The sequence below is a fragment of the Molossus molossus genome, unplaced genomic scaffold (genome assembly GCF_014108415.1).
Source record: "Molossus molossus isolate mMolMol1 unplaced genomic scaffold, mMolMol1.p scaffold_m16_p_3, whole genome shotgun sequence".
In the NCBI taxonomy this organism is placed as follows: Eukaryota; Metazoa; Chordata; class Mammalia; order Chiroptera; family Molossidae; genus Molossus; species Molossus molossus.
This window is the reverse complement of record NW_023425366.1, coordinates 38,404,827-38,423,684: the sequence shown is the minus strand read 5'-3', so window position 1 is coordinate 38,423,684 and position 18,858 is coordinate 38,404,827. Positions and strand designations below refer to the sequence as shown.

Here is an 18,858-nt window from a genome sequence, read left to right as displayed (position 1 = left end):
TACTATCCTTTTCATGTCTGTAGGATCTGTAATGATGTAGTCTTTAAAATTTCTGGTGTCAGGAACTGGTATTTTTCTTTATCAATCTTGCTAGGGGTTTATTAATTTTATTAATCTTTTCAAAGAACCAAATTTTGACTTTATTGATTGCCTTTATTATTTGACTGCTTTACACAATTTTCCTTAATTTTTACTCTTTTTCTTACTTTTCCTCTATTTACTATGGATTTCATTGGCTTCTTTCCCTAGTTCCTTGAGGGGGGAATTCTACACTTTTCCCTTTAAACAGTCATTTGAGGCTCACTGGGACTCATTTCCTACTTATAAGCAACCTGAAGTTTACCAGTTTCCTGTGTCCTCATCAAGCTGAGGGAATGGGTTGCGTAGTTTTGCTTGTTCTCATTGCTTGCCATCATTTTTTAGACATGTGGGGCCTGGATCTAGGTGGCTGCCATTATCCTAGGTGTGTAGAAATCTTCATTTGCAATCATGTAAAAGCTTTTAGAAGCTGGTGTTTATAAACCCTAATGGAAAAAATTAGCATGCAACCTGCATGGACAGTTTACCAAAGAAGAAATCCAACTTACAGGTGTCTGTATGAAATGTTTTCAATCTCATTGATGATGGAAGTCCTAATAATGGTAAAATAATTTATCGCTTATCAAATTGGCAAAAGTGTAAAAAAGAAAGTACCCAGATGGTCAAGAATTAAGAGACGTTGAGTATTATGATATACTGCAGATGTCCACAGACTTTATAAAATTTAAAGTCTCTAAATTTCTGCATTTTAAATATACAAATGGAAATATTTATAAACTCTACTGTCTGGATGTCTCAGCCTCCCTCATGTCCAGCTTCTATGCTGGCAGAGTGGAGTCACAATTGTCCCTGCCTCATGGGGGTGATGTGAAATCGAATGAGATATTGCACATAGGTTGCCTGACACGCATGAGGCATCCATGTGTGCTGTCCTTACTTTATCATGGTGATGTCGAAGATGAAGGGGAAGGTGACAGATAGATGGTGGATAGATAATAGATGGCAGATAGATAGATGATAGATGGTAGATAGATAGCTGATAGATAGGCGATAGATGGTAGCTAGATGATTAATAGATAGATGATAGATAGATAGATAGATAGATAGATAGATAGATAGATAGATAGATAGATATAGATAGATAGATGATTCATATCATGCTCACTGGTCATGCAGTTAGGTGCTGTGGTCTCTTGTGCATCTTCTTCACTAGTGATGAATCTGGGAAGCCAACGCAGGATGGTCCAGAGGGCTTGCTTTACAAATGAAGGGAGAAACAAACAAACAAACAAACAAACAAATGAGGGGAGACTTTCAGTCAAGCACAAGAACCACATGCTGTACTTTTCTCTACACACACGAAGTCCAAATAATTATAAATATAACAGATTTAATAATCATAAAAACATTGTAAATAACATACACTAACAAATTTAAAATCAAATGAAATGAATGCATTGTTACAAGATACTTTAGGATGCCAGAATTTATATTAAAACATTTAAACCTGCCAGGCCGGTTTGATTTAGTTGGTTGAGTGTTGTCCCATGCACCAAGAGGTCACCATTTCGATTCCTGGTCAGGGCACATGCCCAGGTTGTGGGCTTGATCCCCAGTAGGGGACAAGCAGCAGGTGGCCAATCGGTGATTCTCTCTCATTGATGTTTCTCTCTCTCTCTCTCCCTTCCTCTCTCTATAAAATCAATAAAAACATATTTTAAAAAAATTTAACCTAAATATGTTAACAACCATTATATAAATGATATAGTACTAAAATCTACCTATTTTCACTTGCCATCTCCCCAGAATATGCCCCAAACTGGATGATGTAAGAGGTGAGGTGAATCAAACTCTCAAGAAACACGTGAACTTTGTCTTAAATAAGTGGGTCCAGAAAAACAAAACAAGGGGGAAGGGGCCAGACTCATATCTGATGATTATGTATACTTGACACCAGAGTGGGAGAAGCTTGCAGTCTGGCTTTTCCTTAAATATAGAATATATTTATGAATAACTCCCAAGTGAAACGAATCAATTTGTAGCATTTAAAGTTATGATCAGATAAATTTACCCACTGTGTGCCAGAATGCTTCTTCCTCAGGAAGTCTATCCCTGTAATGCACCACACTAATAAACCAAAAAAAAGCTATGTGGTTATTTCAGTAGATATAGAAACAGCACTTGATAAAGTTCAACACTTTTTCAATATAAAAACTCTTAGAAAATCTGAAACACAGTAAAGAAGGTGAATGTTGAGGAAGTCTCACAGGTGAAATGAAAGTCTTCTGTTCTGTTTCAGGTACTGATGGTGTGTCCTCTTGTCATGACGATGTTTACATTTTATAAAACAAATTTGTATTCATCCCAGAAACAAGAACCCAAGTCTTGAGCCTTATAAACCATGGCCAAGTTCCCACGTCCTCTGCTAACTTGGGATCTGTTGCAAAATAGTCATACATAAATTAAAATTAGGTATTTCTCACCCTGGCTGGTGTTGCTCAGTGGTCAGAGCATCAGCCCCGACACAAAGTGTCATGGGTTCAGTTCCCAGTCAAGGACACGTATCTGGGTTGCAGGTATAATTCTGGTCCTGGTTGGGGCATGTGGAGGAGGCAACCAATAAATGTGTCTCCTCACATCAATATTTCTCTCTCTCTCTCTCTCTCTCTCTCCCTTCTCTCCCTCCCACTGTCTCTAAAAAGCAATGGAAAAAATATCCTCTGGTGAGGATTATCAACGAAAAGTGGGTATTTATGGGGATTATGGATACACACTACACAGAGGAGAAAAGGTTGACATCTCAAGCAAAATGATACTTGTTCATTTTGAGTGATTGCATGAATGGGTCTCGAAGCCAATTTGATGTTTGTTTCTTCCAGTCTCTGGACGGCTTTGCTCTGGTTGTGAGCGCGGAAGGGGTGATATTTTATGCATCAGCAACGATCGCCGACTACCTGGGCTTCCACCAGGTAAGCAACCCACCCCCTGCTACAGGATAGGTTCTGTTACCTGGGGATGCTCGCTGTCTTCAAGGTTTAAACATCTCCAAAGTCAAGCTTTCCTTCTTGCAGAGGCTTTATCAGATAAAGATTTCACACTCCACCTTTGTCTGGGGCTCAGTCATGCAAGAGACGTGGCAGTGTCCAGGGAGTCCCAAGTCTAAAGAGCAGTTGAAATGCTGACTGTGGCACAGGCCCCATGACTGCCACACCCTGGCGGGTCCTTGCCAGCAGCATCGATGCTTTAAACCCAGGACAAAGTGAGTTCGGAAACGCCCCCATGGACACGCAGGTAATCCAGTTAGGGGTGGGTCCTGACATTCGGGACCCAGAAGGACAGCTCCTCCAAGAAAAGTTACCATGAGAAGTCCCGTCCAAAGCCCAGGGAGGGGAAGGGAAACTTCTCTGCGTGGCTCTGGGAAAGGAAAGAATCTCGTGAGAAATCCCAAACCCAAATGCAGTTCCCACTCCACAGAGTGCAGCCTCCTGAGTCTGGGAAGAGGAGTCCCCAGTACGAAATTACAAACACACGGGAAGCCGCGGCCTGCAAGGGGCTGGCACAGTCCCCGAGGACTCATGATGACAAACAGGTGGATTTGAGAAAGAACAAAATAGAACTTTGAAAAACGAAGAAGACAGTGTGTCATCCAGTCAGGGTTCTGTCCGGAGGCACAAACCATGTAATAATTAGAACAGTTTCATGTAAAGAATTACTGTAAGTTTATATAAAGATTTATCAACTAGCAACACAGATTAGCAATAAGGGAGAACAGACATAGGCACGCACAGTGCTGAGGCCAGGCCCCGGGGGAGCGCATTCTGGAGACTCTCCTCACTGGCGAGGTGAGGCCTTGGTGCCTGGGTAGAGACGTCCCTGGGGTGCCCCAGGCCAGGGCTGCCAGCAAGAACTGCCCACTGGGATGCTAGTGGTACTCTCAGTAAGACTGCCCATGGTGGGGCGTTCCTCAGGAGGTTGATGGGAGTGTCTGACACCTGAGGGGATGGGCCTCCTCGTGCAGAGCCCAGAGTACCTTTGCTGGCCAAGGGGAAACAGTTGTGAGATCCAGGATCAGAGCCGAGCTATGAAAGGGGGCTTTGGAGCCAGGAGGCAGGCTGTGAAGTTAGTAACAAACATCTCACTAGACGGACAAAACACCATGGGGGGATGCCTGGAAGCAAGGGATCATGGGAGCCCAGATCTGAGAATGGGTTTCTGACACACCTTACAAGTTCAAGTATGCCTGAGGCCCTTCAGGCTGAGGAAGCATTGAATCTGATTTCCATGGAAACCATCATTTTGAATATTTGCAAAACTAAAGTAGCTGTCACTCCACCATGGCTCCTAGGAGCAGTTCCTCTTACACCTGCCTCTAAGTTGCTTTCCCACCACCTGGACCCAAGGACCGCATGACCACCACTCCCTGCCCTGGCCAGGCTTCCTTCTTGTCACAGGCCCCAGGGCAGTCCTTTGACCATCCACGGTAGGACACGGTCCTCTTCCCCCTCCTCCTCCCCCAGCCCCGGCTTCTAGTGCAGCCCATCGTGTGGCCCAGGTGAGACCCTACAGCACGTGGAGGTGTGGCCCCTGAGGGACCCCATGGGATGGTCAGTGAGTGAGTGAAGTGCTGTGGAAAGACCTCAAGTGCGTTCCCGGGCCGCGGGTCAGACCACAGGGCTCTGCCTGTGGGTGGTTAGGTGACGGCTCGGAGCCTCGTTTTGCGCCTCCACGTGGCGAGGCAGAGCAGTGTCCACCACTGAGGCAGCTGCTGGGACCCCAGGGCTCCCTGAACATGCAGGGCACTGGCGCCTATGACACTCGTGAGAGGCGTCCGCACACCAGCCCCACTACAGGGAGGTGTTTCTCCCCTTGGCTGCACCCAACAGTGTGTGACAAGAGCTCCGTCACCAGGTCCATCTCCTGAAGACCCGTCTGAAAGAGATGAAAGTAATAGGTAATGAGTCTCTCGTTCCTAGGACAATGCAAGCACCAGACATGGCCAGCTTAGCCCTGATGTCCTCTCTGTCCACTGTACCGCCCCCCTGTATGTCACAGTCCCTCTGGGGTGCCTCGTTTACACGGTGCTCTTCACCCCTAAGTGACCAGCAGATTGGTGGGCGTGGCTGGTGCTAACGGCTCCTGTGCGGGGGTCCACTCACAGTGCAGAGCTCACAGGACTGCTGGTGGACAGCACAGGATGTGGACACGACGCGATTCCAGCCCCAGGTGGCAAAGCTTTCAACTGGCTTCCCGCGATCGCTGGCACAGGGCCTGACACTAGAGAGACGTTGTTTGGTTTGCCTTTTTGTGCTGTCACCGGAGTTGCCCCGAGAATTCTTTAACCGTAATTTGAAGGTTTTAGCACACCCTTTGGATCAGTGACTAAGGCAGGAGTCCCGTAGAGGACCCTTGACCCCAGGTCTGAACTTGTCATTGGACCTTCATTTTCTTGGAGCTTGGTTATGTCCCTCCAAGGGTTAGAAGTAAAAAAAAAAAAAGTTTTGCCTTTTGTTATAAGGAAATTGTTTCCAAATGCCATTAAATCGGGCATTGACTCTAATTTATGCAAAACATTTCATAAAAAGATTAGAACAGCTTCGTGCTATTGTGAGCTCCTTGGGCAAAATGCTTTACAAAGTCAGGAGCCAGGTCCTTCCTATCACAGCCTTGCACCCTTTGTCTGTCTTCAAGTCCAGCACTTCTTGTGATGAAGACGCACGTAGGTGTAGATGTATATTTCAGTTGTCGTTGACATTTATTGATGGAAGAAGTTGTCTGCTCTCTCAAAGGTCAGCAGCTGGGGACTTGTCCCCGCGTCAGCCAGGGTGCCTGCTGGAGCTTGTTGGTCAGAGCACAGGTGTGGATCACAGAGATGCACACGCTTTGCCCAAAAAGTAAAGATGATAACTGCTGGACTTTGTTCAAGTCATGCTTTTATTCTTAACTCCATAATGATGGTTTAGAGCAAAAGTAATGACTGCTTTTACTTGATCAAAGCCGTGGTTTTGTCCATTTGAATAATTGTTATATTATTCTCTCCCCTCCTCGCATTTTCCCCACCATTTCTCTCTCTTGACCTCACTTTCTGGGACTCAAACTCTAGGAGCTTAGGAAAGATGAAGGGTGGTCAGAGATGTCACCCTAATGATCACAATGCAGATCTTGTTTCCTCAAACTGAAAAAATTCACATTTAATGTCTTCAAATGTTCTTTAGTCAGAAATGCCTTTTCTAGTTTTATTATACCCTCCTCCGAGTTAATCTGTCCCGTTTTGCTTGAGCCACAGACTCACACTTTGCATGTTAATTCCACACATCCCTTTCGTTAATAACTGAGGTGTGAGTGGGGCACCAGGGAGACCTGTGGGCAGCTCACCATCCTCTGGGTTCTGTAAGGCTCGGGGTCACTGACTAAAACTCATGAGAGAATAATATGAACTCCAGTGAGAACATGACTACCCAGTGCTCAGAGGTCAGCATACTCTTTTCCTTAATCAAAACCATAGAGGGAAAAATACCATCTATCTCCAACAGGATGGAAAACACCAAATTCTCAGTAATGACTCAACCACACAGAAAATATAAAACATTCTTTAAAGAAATGAAAGAAGTTCCAGATAAATTAAGGGATATGCCATATTCATGAATTGGAGGACCCAATATTATTATAAAGATGTCAGATCAGATTGTGGAATTAATGACGTTATCACAAAACCTGAGCAGCTTTTCTGGAAATTGACAAACTAATTGGGAGTTTTTAAAGCTAAGGGGGTCGGAGCAGGTTAAGGGAGCGGGGGAGATTATGATCCCGGACACAAGACTTCCTGCAGAACTCAGCAGATAAGACGTGTGAGCTTAGTGCAGGGACAGACAGACAGACCACAGGAGAACTGGAAGTCAGAGCAGACCTGTGCTCCGATGGGATTTATGACGAAGACGGCACTGCCGATGGTGGGGAAATGGTCAGTAAATGAATCTGGGCGAACCAGATCGACTGGCAGAAAAAGGAACTTTGATTCTTGGCTCACACTGTACACAATCAATATTAGGTGCCTTGTAGACGTTTCTAGCAGATAACAGGGCAGAGTTAGGAGATGTACGAGGAAAGATTCCTTGGGACAAAACCCCTCCTTGAGGAAAGATGATGGATTAAATTGTGTTAGATCCATTAAGAGAGCAGGAAGGCAGGCCAGGGAGCGGGGATGTTTGCAGTGGAACATGCCCAACAGAGTCCTCCCGTCCAGAACAGACAAAGAACACTGACAAGTCAGCACGAAGGCTCATGGAAAACGGAGAAAACGACGTAAATGGGCAACACGCGCACACACACACGACATGTACACACACGCACATCTAAAGACCAATAAATATGTGAGATGTTCAGTTTCCTTCGATTTCGTGCCATGCAAATTAAAACCACACTGAGAAACCATGACACATTTGCCACCGTGGCTCAAACTAAAAAGGCTGATGTGCCGAATATTGGCCAGAATGTAAAGCAACTGGACTTTCCGTACTTGTCACAACGAGAGTGTGATTTGTACACTCGCTTTGGAAAGCTGTTTGGCATTATCTACTGAAGCTGAACTTTGGCTACCATGACCGAGTAATTCCACTCCTGGGCGTGCACTCAGAGACGCGGCAGTGTCACGCACAACGGGCCCAGACAGCAAATAACCCAAGTGTCCGTCAGCCGGAGAGGAAGTAGCCAGAGGTGGGGTATCCATACAGCAGAACTCATACAACGATGGGGGTGAGAACTGCCACACACACACGTGGGTAAATGGACAGGCACCCCAGGGCACACAGCCCTCCATTTATGTACAGAACCAGCGGAGTCAGCGCTGTGGCCGCCTCTGGGGAGGATGGAGAGAAGAGCCCTCGAAGGTGCTTCTGGTGTCCTGTTTCCTGATTGGGTGGTGGTTACCCGGGAGTTCATCAAGCTGTAGATTTATGATGTGGCCACTTTTCAGCCTATATGTTATGTTTGAATCACAAAAGTTTATCAAGCTGTAGATTTATGATGTGGCCACTTTTCAGCCTATATGTTATGTTTGAATCACAAAAGTTTATTGAGAAAATGTCCCTGTGGAAAGTGAACTTGCGGTCATAGAGCCTTAGGTAATAAACTTTCACAAAAGTTTTTAGGAAAATATCCCTGTGGGAAACGAACTTGCGATCATCAAGCCATCGGGTTAACTGGAAGCCACACGGTGAGACCAGAACCTTCAGGTGAGGTGAGAGCAACAGGTCTAGAGCTAGGGAAAGCCTGGTGCATCCCTTTCCACCATGAGTTGGTCTCTGCCTGTTGGTCCTACGTTCATGTCCAGAGCCCCCGATCCTGGGCAACACGGACCAAGGACAGCATCACTTCTGACCTCTGTGTCCACTCCCTTCTGTGAAAACATAGTCTCTTTGGACTGTGGGGTGCACAGGTGATTGGAATCCAACCTTCGAGTTATGATCACATTCCTGTTCTATGTCTTGTTTGACATTCAGGGCATCCCAGCCAACCTTGCCACGGAGTTCCAGCTGAGAGAAGGTAGTGGGAGATGTGTACAGGCCCTCGTCATGAATCAACACACTCTGAGAACAGCTTTACCAACAATAGCAACAGTCTTTGTGGCCTGTGGTTGTGGCCTCTGTGCCCCAGATGGTGGCTTCCCAGTGGACACATGAGGGTCGACATCTGTGCAAATGGGAGGACAGAAAACCAGAGAGAGGGCTGTGGACTGGTGGGTCCATGTGGCATCCTGGGAAGGGTGGGTGTGGCCTGGAGGTGCTGGGAGGAAGTAAGTCACTGGCCAGGAGGCACTGGTGGCTCCTACCTCACCTCCCAGGGGTGATTTCCTAATAAACTTGTGGTTCGAGTATAACATACAGGTTGCAAGTGCCCAAATTATACAGCTCAATGAGCTCCCTGGGTCACTGAGGGTCAGAATCTATTTAGAAAAGTGCGTATCTTGGCCCAGAGGACATTTGGTCTTCGAGCCGCTCTGCCCCTGAAGTCACCGCCTGGCAGGTGGGTGGGCCGGTGGGCTCTGTGTTCTAGGCTGCATGGCCTACCCTCCCAGGGAGGGGATGGCCTCAAGGCCAAGCTCTGGTCTTCCTCGCGGACGTTTTCTTCGTGGCGTGACTTGCTCCTGACAGGTGGATGAGGCATTTGTTCAGGTAGTACCACTGGGTACCGTGTGAAAACTCCCTCTGCTAAGGCTGAAATAACTCTTTCAATGTTTCAGACGGACGTGATGCACCAGAACATTTATGACTACATCCACGTGGATGACCGCCAGGACTTCTGCCGGCAGCTCCACTGGGCCATGGACCCGCCCCAGGTGGTGTGTGGGCAGCCCCTGCGCTCAGAGACAGGTGGGTCTCTCCAAGGCTGGGAGGCCTTCATGTAAACACAGGGACTGCCCCGAAACGGCCCACCCCGCTTCCACCTCCTTTCCTTCACACCGAACAGCGCCCCCTCTTTCAGAGCCTTCCTCCCATGGGCTCCTGGGCTCCTAAGCTCCATGGCGTGCCCGGCCCCTTCTCTGTGCTCTGCCAGGGCCCAGGAAGCCTCGCCAAGAAGCTGCAGTTCTTGTCTCCCCTCGAGGTGCGGTCTTCCAGGAAATTCCTTTGGCCCACATTAGATTTACCTTTTTAAAAGGCCCCCAAAGATTGTTGTCTGCTCACAGATGTTGCCCCTTGTGGGCCGGACCCCATGCAAAGCCCCACCGAGGCCCCTGCCCACTTGGGATGCGCTTGGCAGGCGTCCAGCTCCTGCAGAGCAGACGCGCTCAGGGCCATGCACCCGGCGCTAGGAGACAGGGCGCCGTCCACCTGGTCCAGCAGGGGACAGAGTCCAGTTCTTTCGCATGTCTCCCCAGAAGCTGTAAATAATTCAAGAAAAGTTTCCAATACAACCTCACGCAACAGCATGACTTCCTCATGAAGCTGAGTGAAGAGAGCAAACCCATTTTATAAAGCTTAAAATGGACAGACAGGACAACCCGTGGCAGCACACTTGCAGTCAGACTGCAGTGACGTGGGGTTTTTGTTTTTATTTAAATCTTCACCTGAGAATATGTTTTTACTGATTTTAGAGAGAGGGGAAGGAGGAGAGACACACACACACATTCATGTGAGAGAAGAATATCTATTCGGTAGCCTCCTATAGGTGCTCTGACCAGGGATTGAACCCGCAACCTAGGTATGTTCCCTGACCGGGAATTGGACCCACTGCCTTTTGGTGTACGGGATGGTGCTCCAACCCACTAAGCCACCCAGGGCTGAAGTGGCTTTTTAAGGGCGAAGGACTGTGAGCACATTTGTCGGAGCAGCTCTCTCTCTGTGGGGTCCTGAGGATGGGATGGACGGGAGCACAGGCGGACATTCGAACTGTGCCCCACCGGGCGGTGCGTGATGTGGTGACAGCTGATGTCACGTGTACAACCGTGCTCATCAGCATGTTCTCTCGGTTTCTCTCGGGCACTGCCTTCCTGGCTCTCACCACCGCCTGCGCCCACCTGGGCAGGAGAGGATGCCATGCTGGGGAGGCTGCTCCGGGCCCAGGAAGGGGGCACGGGCCCCACCGAGTACTCGGCCTTCCTGACACGCTGCTTCGTCTGCCGCGTGCGCTGCCTGCTGGACAGCACCTCAGGCTTCCTGGTGAGTGAGCGGAGGAGGCCCCAGTGATTGCGTCATTGCGTCATTGCGTCATTGCGTCATTGCGTCATTGCCTCTGCTTGCAGGAGGGAAGGAGCAGGGGGAGGGGGAGTGAGGGGCTGTTCTCAGCAGGATCCTGTGACAACAGGTAGGTGAACAAGAGTGGAAGTGTGACGCCTGCTACAAAGAGATGACAAGACGCAGCTGAAATGTTAAGAATCTGCAGTAGGTCTTACACTGTACTGGGTGTTAATATTTTAGTTGTCCCTTTATTTCAAATTCATTTTCAAAATGTTTCCAGTATGGCCCAGCTGGTGTGGCTCAGTGGTTGAGCGTCAACCCATGCACCAAGAGGTCGCTGGTTCGATTCCCGGTCAGGACACATGCCCAGGTTGTGGGCCCGATCCCCAATCGGGGGCATGCAGGAGGCAGCCAATCGATGTTCTCTCTCGTCGATGTTTCTATCTCTCTCTCCCTCTCCCTTTCTCTCTCTCTAGAATCAATAAAGAAAAAATATGTTCCCAGAATACCCCACAAGCACCGAGACCACCTTCCTTCCAGGCTGTTTGGTTTAACCTCTTCTCTTGCAAATAGGTACTTCCACTTCTCATATGTGACCATCTCCTCTTCCAGCTCCTCACTGCAGGGATGAGAGGAAGGGAGGACATGTCCTCCTGGGGGCACAACAGAGCAGAGCCCCCAGCCCATGCCAGACCTCTGTCCGCCTCCCAGACTGTGTGGCGTTCCAGAGCCTCTGACGCTACCTACTCCCCAGCCGGTCCTCACATTCTCCTCTGGTTCACAGCCTCCCAAGAGCCCCAGTGCTCCGCTCTTTGGGCAGCAATTCAGTCCGGAGACCCTCTGACCCCAGGGCCTTTCGCCATCAGTGCTGCAGGACAGGCCCCTTGGGTTCAGCCTCCAGCCCTGTCTGGGTGTGTGCACTGCTACCTCTAGCCCCTGACCGCTGCGCACCCCTTCCAGCCCCACCTGGACTGTGTGCCCCTAAGGGGTTCGTCTCCCCCACGTGGATGCCCTGCTTGCTTCTCCAGGTCTCCCCAAACCCCACCAGGACCCTTCATAAGAGAAGCAACCGTTCATTTGCACCATGATCCTGACATACATGTCAGGCGATTGGTTGCTCATAAAGTTTTTATTTTGATATTTGTTTTAAATTTTGGGGGGAAACAAAGATCATTTTTCTATAGCTAGATATAGATACATTTTACTATGCACTCAAGCAGAGATTGAAATATAGGTTAAACACAAAACTGTAAAAGCACCGAGTAGAGAAAACAAGCAAAATAAGTTAGTTTGAGAAGCGCCTGGTTATGTTTCACCCTTGTGTTCATGACGGCACGATGGGAAGTGGCCAGGCACCCACGAGGAATGCGCTGAGAAGCATGGGCAACAGTGTGTGAGGCCCCACGGCTCCTCCCAGCTCTCCTGTGACTGTGAGCCGCCTCATTTCTACAGGCCGGCAAGGTGGTGGTGCACAGAGCTGGCTTGTTACAGTTTCAGGAATTTAGAGATCCAGCTGACATTAGGTTAGCAGCTTGTAATCAACTGTGGTGGAAATATTTACGCCCAAAAAATTGGCAAACAATACAAATCAGTTTCTTTTTCTCTGGAGAGCTTGATGTTAAACATGTCCCTGCCCTGGCCGGTTTGGCTCAGCAGTTGGAGCATCAGCCCATGGACCGAAGAGTCTTGGGTTGGGTTTCTGTCAAGGGTACGTACCTCATTTGCAGTTCAGTCCCCAGCCCCGGTCGGGGTCGTGCAGGAGGCAGCCAATCGATGTGTCTCTCTCAAGTCAATGTTTTTCTCTCTCTCTCTCTCTCTCACTCCCCGCCCCCCACTCTATCTGAAGATAAAAATACCCTCAGGTAAGGATTAAAAAAAAAAACATGTCCCAGTATTTCCTTGAAGCCTCCACACCAAGTGACTGGCAGATAGCAGGTGCTTTGCAAGGATTTGTTAATTCAAACAATCCATAGACAAATGGAGAGATGGAGAGATGGATGTGTGAGTGGATAAATGAATGGGCAGATGGAAGGGAGGAAGGAAGGAAGGAAGGTTGATTGGATGGATGGAGGGATGGAGGGATGGAGGGATGGATGGATGGATAGGGAGAGAGTAGGGCTATGCTCTTGGGGTATTCTTCCATCAAAAGCAGGACACAAGCACCCTGAAGGGACTTGGTAATTAATTATAGATCAGCATGTTCATTATAGAGAGATCTGTTCTTTATCACAAAGTATGAAGTTAATTGCTGGCTTTTAAACTTACACTATGTACTGTAGATAAACAAAATCAAGCTGTCCCTAAATCTTACCAGCATGTGTGAAGGAATGATAATTTGGAAATGGGAGGTTAAAGCTGGAACAGCCCTCAGAGATTGTTCACTCTAGCAAACCCTACCGGTGGCTGGCTGGTGACTGCCCTGGGACAGCCACAGCCCAAGTTGGTGCACAGCCATGCTCACGCAAGAGGCCAGCTTGCACACCCACACACCCGTGAGTGCACCCATGAGAACACGCTGGCCAGTTAAAGGATATTATAGAGACTCCAGAGAAACTATGAGTCACTCCAAAGGCCTTGGGATAGTCCCTGTCCCAAGAAGGCCAAGCATGGAGAAATGTTGGTTCGTATCTCCTCGGGGACTAAGGATAAGATTCTTGTCTGTGTTTCTGTCCCTGAGAATGTCGTTTTCATGTCCTTTGACCATGTTGCTAACTGCTGTGAATGTGTTTCTGGCTTTTAAAACATCAGACAATGCAGTTTCAAGGGAAACTAAAATTCCTGTTGGGACAGAAGAGGAAGGCGCCATCAGGAACCGTCTTGTCCCCTCGGCTCTCGCTGTTCTGCATCGTGGTGCCCGTCCTCCTGCCTTCTGTGTCAGAGATGAAGGTGAAGGGTGCGTTTTTGAGGGCGAAGCACAGGGCAGACATCCCGACCCCCACGGACACGAAGTGAGTACGAGCCTCTGCAGCCACGCTCACTGTCACTGGTGCTTAAAGCACAGCGCCTGACTCGTAGCACTTCCTGTCTACGTTTTCTTCATTTCCAGGAAGCAATAAAATGAGAAATTTGGTGGATTATTTTAAGCTAGCACATTATGGAAGCAACTATCGGAAAAAAGAAATGCTTCTGTGAACGGTGGCAGCAAACACTTGCCTGTAGCGCTTTGTCCCTAAATCCTCCAACTGCAGTCGAGCCCCAAAGGCCGCCTTCAGAACTCCCCCCTTCGGTGGGTGTGAGTGTCCACGCCTCATCAGCACCCACGATTCACCTCTGTTGTCCTCAACAACCATTTAGACGATTAGAGCATCTGACAGCAGCCGTGGTGACTGGAACGCTCCCGTGTGTCTGGTTTCTTGCGATCATCTTTCTCGTTTCCACTCTTTGTGATGTGGTCTGCCTCAGGTCTGCAGTTGGAGCCACCGCCTTCATGGCACAATCCCCCTCCTTGCTGCTGGGCTCACATGTCTGCACGGAAGGTGGCCTCCAGGGACACAGCTGACCGTGAGCCTGGGGCCGTCCTCCGGGTCCTGGACACATGCCAGCATGCTATGACAGCAGTTTTGTGGAACAGTTTTAACTGAAATATATATGCTTTTTTACTTTTAAAGATATAATATGTCATGAAATAGGAAAGAGGAAAAACATGATAGCCAATGAAAACTACTATAAATGTAAGTGACAAACAAGCTAGATCAGGGAGGTGTGCCAAAGCACAAAGGCTGTTGCCCAGAGACCAACCCACTTGTGCAGAGCCCACTGCCAAGGTCTTCTGTGCCTGGCGGGCGATGAGTCCATTCACGCCTGCTTTCTTACCGCCTGGGCTAACACACTCACACTGTGAATTATTCTCCATCTTCATTTACTGTCTTCACGTTTTCTGTTTTTAAGCTGTTGTAGCTTGATGATTATAATTGAAACTCACCCAATGACTTTTCTCTTTTCTGTATATGTTTTTCCAACCCTACAGACCAGAGAGGAAAATTCTACCCTTCCCATCACCTCCTAGAGCTCTGAGTGCAAGGCGGGCTTCTGCTGCCCCCTGGTGCCCCCGCGGGGGAGTGCAGGCTGGCTGCACAGGAGCTGCATTTGCATGGGTGGGAGGTGTGGTGTGGCAGTAAGGGACGTGGAGGTGGCACATATAATGACAGTCGAGTCAATACTAGACATCCCAGTGCACAGAATATCATTAGAACTCATAATAGGGAAAGACAAAGGCCTTAAGAGAAAGTTGATTTTGCTCAACATTGTAAGAAAAGAGAGAACAACTTCCTTGGCTTTCCTGGTTTTGGAATTTCCAGCTGCTCTGAATGGAATTCCTAAACCAAGCTTTGGTTCACATGTCATGTGTGCTTTGCTCTGAGCTCAGAGGTCACGGAAGGGAACACCGAGAGAATCGAGGCCTTGGCGACTGCTTTGGATATGTATCGTTGTCCCTATAGAAGGCTGTTCAGGTCCTTCACAGCTTTCCTGACGTGTTTGTGACACACCTTCACGCCCAGTTGTCCCTGGATTCTGTATGTGTGAATCCAGCTACTTGCTAACACTTATTTGTGCTCCAAAATCAATGCCTACGGGGCTTTCGCAGTCATTCGTGGTCACAGAATAATGGATAGTTGAGTCCCCCGATGAATACATTCCAACTGAGGGAGACACTTCACCCTCTTTCTCTGCTCTCTCTTCTCTCGTCTCCGTCTCCTGTCTTTGTTCTCACTCTCTGCCTCTCAGCTCTGCTCTCCTGTCTCTGTTCTCCTACAGAGATGACCAGAGGATGGAGAGGTGGGGCAGGGTACAGCAGGGCGGGAAGCTCTGGCTCTGGGGCCAGCCGGGTGGACTGGATTTGAATCCCACTTCTGCCCCTGCTGGAGGGGTGGCCCCAGGCAAGTCACTTAACACGTCCGAGCCTGTATTTTCTCTTGAAAAATAATTTTAAAATAGAATCTAGCAAAAGCAGTTGCCTTGGGCTTAAGATTCCACCTAAACTCTGTGAGGGTGTGTGTGTGTGTGTGTGTGTGTGTGTGTGTGTGTGTGTCTGAGCACACGCACAGCAACAGGGGCAATGGCTTAGCATTCACTAATTTTGTGTCCACAGTGACTGTGTAGAGTATAATCAGTGTAAATAATAATTGACTGTATTTTCATTCTGGCCAACCAGAATAAAACAAAAGCATTGAGAGCCCTGGCCAGTTTGGCTCAGCGGTTAGAGCGTCGGCCTGCGGTCCAGAGAGACCCGGGTTCGGTTCCCGCTAAGGGCACCTACTTTGGTTGCAGTTTGTCCCCGGCCCTGGTTGGTCGTGCGGGTGGCAGCCACTTGATGTGTCCCTTCACGTCGATGTTTCTCACTCTCTCTCCCTTCCTCTCTCTCCCTCCCATTCTATCTGTACAAAAAAAAAAAAAAAGCGTTGAGAAATCATTCTGTGTACACATCTACTTTCTGAAGCAAATTCATTAGCCCTTTATTGGCCCAAAAAGTGACGTGAATTGGAATTTTCAGCAAATCTCTAGCCTGTCCTATTGTAAACTTCCACCATCAACACATGTCATCTGCATGTTATTTTGCTATTATCTGTTCTTTGCAGAGCAAAAGCCACCAGGAGTCTGTGTGTGTCAGAACTGCACGGGAAACCCAATTACTTAGCAGGTACCTTTAAAAGTTCACTATGTCATCCCTTTGAAATGGGTAAATGTGCGTGTGTCCCTCGAGGGCTCTCCCTGCTCCTGGAAACCTCGGCCTAGTCCTTGGAAATGCCATTTGGAGCGGGTGAGCGGGGCTGGGATGCCGGCCAGTTCCTGTGGACGCTGGTCTTGGCCTTTCTGAGGAACTCCATGAGTCACGTCCATGGAGAGCAGAGCCGCTCCTCAGGCCAGGGTTGTTCAGTTCACGCAGTGACGGCTTTTCCCTTCTCTGACCTGACAGGAAGAAACAATGGAGAAAATGGCATTTCAGTGTTCAGGGCACAAATGGATGCCTGCCGCTGGGCCCGGGTTCCAGCCAGGGCCACATGCCTGTGCCTCAGGGGTGGCCCTGACCTCGTCCTTTGCCCTGAGGGGGCTGCAGGGTAAGTGGTTCCTTTGCCCAGTGAGGCTCCTAGCTAAGTCCCAGCCGGTATTGAGAAAGAAAAGAGCGACTGGTGGCCTTGACCGCAACAGCTCCCTCTCTGCCTGTAGTCTGCACCCTGGGTGACTGCCCCCGCCCTCTCCCCTTTGCTTGAAAGCCCTCAGCACTCCCCCGCCCCCACCCTCCCCTGACCAGCGGGGGCCCCCGGGGACTGGCCTGGCTGTGTGGTTGCAGCTCCGCTGTGCCCTCCCAGTCACCGCCTCCCGTCTCCACAGGCGATGCCATACCACATCATGGGTGGCAGCAGCACGGTCTGTGATGGGACCTGGCATTCAGAAACCACCCAGAACCCCCTCCCCCAGTGTTAGTAGCCACTGGTGTGGCGACCTGTCACACATGGCATGTGCCTCGTGGAGATGCTGCTCCCTGAACCCCCACCCCAACCTAGCCCTCAGAGTCCACCTGCTCCCAGGAGGTGGCGGGAGGGTCAAGCCCAGGAAGAAAGGATGGTGGCACTGGTGTCGGAGGGCTGCAGGCAGGCCACTGGTGTTGAGAGTGGCAGGATAGTGTGGGCACACAGATTCAGTCAGTGTCGCCCTGATTGAGAGCCCTCCCTTGTCACCACCCTGCTCTGTCTGATGGGCCATCTCTCCACAGGGACTGGGGAGGAGAGGAGCACGGGAAGGTGCCAAGCAGCTCCTCGGGGATGAGGAGGAGAAGGGACATACATGCTTATGACTGCCGCTTTGAGACACTGAGACCCGCGAGGCAGCCAAACTGGACGACAGGGAAACACGGTCAGGATGGCACCAAGCTGAAGCTGGAGCCTAGCAGGACTGATCCGTTCTCGGTGCATGCCATGACCCGTAGCTCCTGTATGCCCTACCCTGGCGCTCCGGGCACCGTCCCTACCTTCAGGAATTCACCTGGCTCTCTCCAGTCCCCCAGTGCCTATGCCAGCCGGCCGAACAGAGCCTTGCAGGATGGTGATCAGGGCCAGGTACACCCTCCCACCGGTGGCCCCTTCCCCCAAGGCAGCCTGGAGAGCCAGCTCCCTCAGCCTGGAGTGCAGTGTCTCACATTGGGGGGGTATTCCACTGAGGACATCAAGTTTCCAGGTGTGCCCATGCCCCCAGATGCCCCATGCAACCCCATGTTGTCACTTAATGTGCCCATCAAGATGGAAAGTGACTCTGGATCCGAGGACACAGCAGATGGCTACTCTGTGTCCCCAAGCCAGGTGTGGCTGGGAGCCAGTGACATGGCTAAGAGACAACTGGTCACTTTCCCTACCAGGATGCACCTGAAAACAGAGCCAGACTCCAAGCACCACCTGTACCCCCAACACCTGGGGCATGGCATGCTGGGGGCTCCCCCCAGGCCTGGCAGAGAGCTGACCCCGTTCCACCCTACACACTTCGTCTGCCTGGAGCGTGGGCATGGCCCTCCTGAGCCGGAGCCTCCCCCCTGCATCTGTATGCGGGGCCACCGGCCCCCTACTTTGGGCTGTGACTGCAGAGCTCCTGGGACCACACCCATGATCAAGCTTGAGCCCTTGGACTCACCCCCATGGGCCACTCACAGCCAGGGTGGGGTACCCAGGATGCTCCCCAAAAGTGCCTTGGCGACACTGGTGCCGCCCAAAGCCTCCGAGTGCTCTTTTCTGCCATAAATCTGGGCGTTTGTTCAAAGTGGCATCTGTCCACCCTCTCACTTACCTGTCAGCTGGGATGGCAGGTGCAGGTCAGAGCCTTTCTTCAGTGCCCTCTGCAGAGCTGCCCAGGTTTCAGTCCTGTTACACATGGTGGCAGATGCAAGAGTGTCTTCTTTGTTTGTGAACTATCACTGAAGTTCTTAAATGCAAAGTGGTCTTAAGTCTGTTCAATATGACAGTATTTCTCTCTGAGGAATTAAAACTTTTCAGGAAGTGGCCACAGTGAGGCATGTGGGCCTGGTGGGGTGTCCTCCAGGCTCGAGAGGTGGCAGTGAGCTCTGGGCCAACGAGCCATCATGTCTACAGTGCATGAAAGCTGTTGAGGTGAAGTTTCCTGTGGGCCCACACCTGCCTCCCAGCCCCTAGGTCCAATGCGGAGA

At 49.8% G+C, this 18,858-nt stretch overlaps 1 protein-coding gene across 1 annotated transcript in view; it reads left to right on the top strand.

Moving 5' to 3' along the window:
- Positions 1 to 18,436, top strand: part of AHRR (aryl-hydrocarbon receptor repressor) — a 79,062-nt gene extending 60,626 nt beyond the window's left edge. Inside the window, exons 4-10 of the mRNA XM_036280263.1 lie at positions 2,919 to 3,008; positions 9,275 to 9,404; positions 10,558 to 10,691; positions 13,458 to 13,657; positions 16,286 to 16,347; positions 16,624 to 16,765; positions 17,422 to 18,436. Of these exons, the coding sequence (XP_036136156.1) occupies positions 2,919 to 3,008; positions 9,275 to 9,404; positions 10,558 to 10,691; positions 13,458 to 13,657; positions 16,286 to 16,347; positions 16,624 to 16,765; positions 17,422 to 18,436 (1,773 nt within the window). The remainder of the gene's footprint in view (positions 1 to 2,918; positions 3,009 to 9,274; positions 9,405 to 10,557; positions 10,692 to 13,457; positions 13,658 to 16,285; positions 16,348 to 16,623; positions 16,766 to 17,421) is intronic.
- The last annotated feature ends 422 nt before the right edge of the window (positions 18,437 to 18,858 follow it).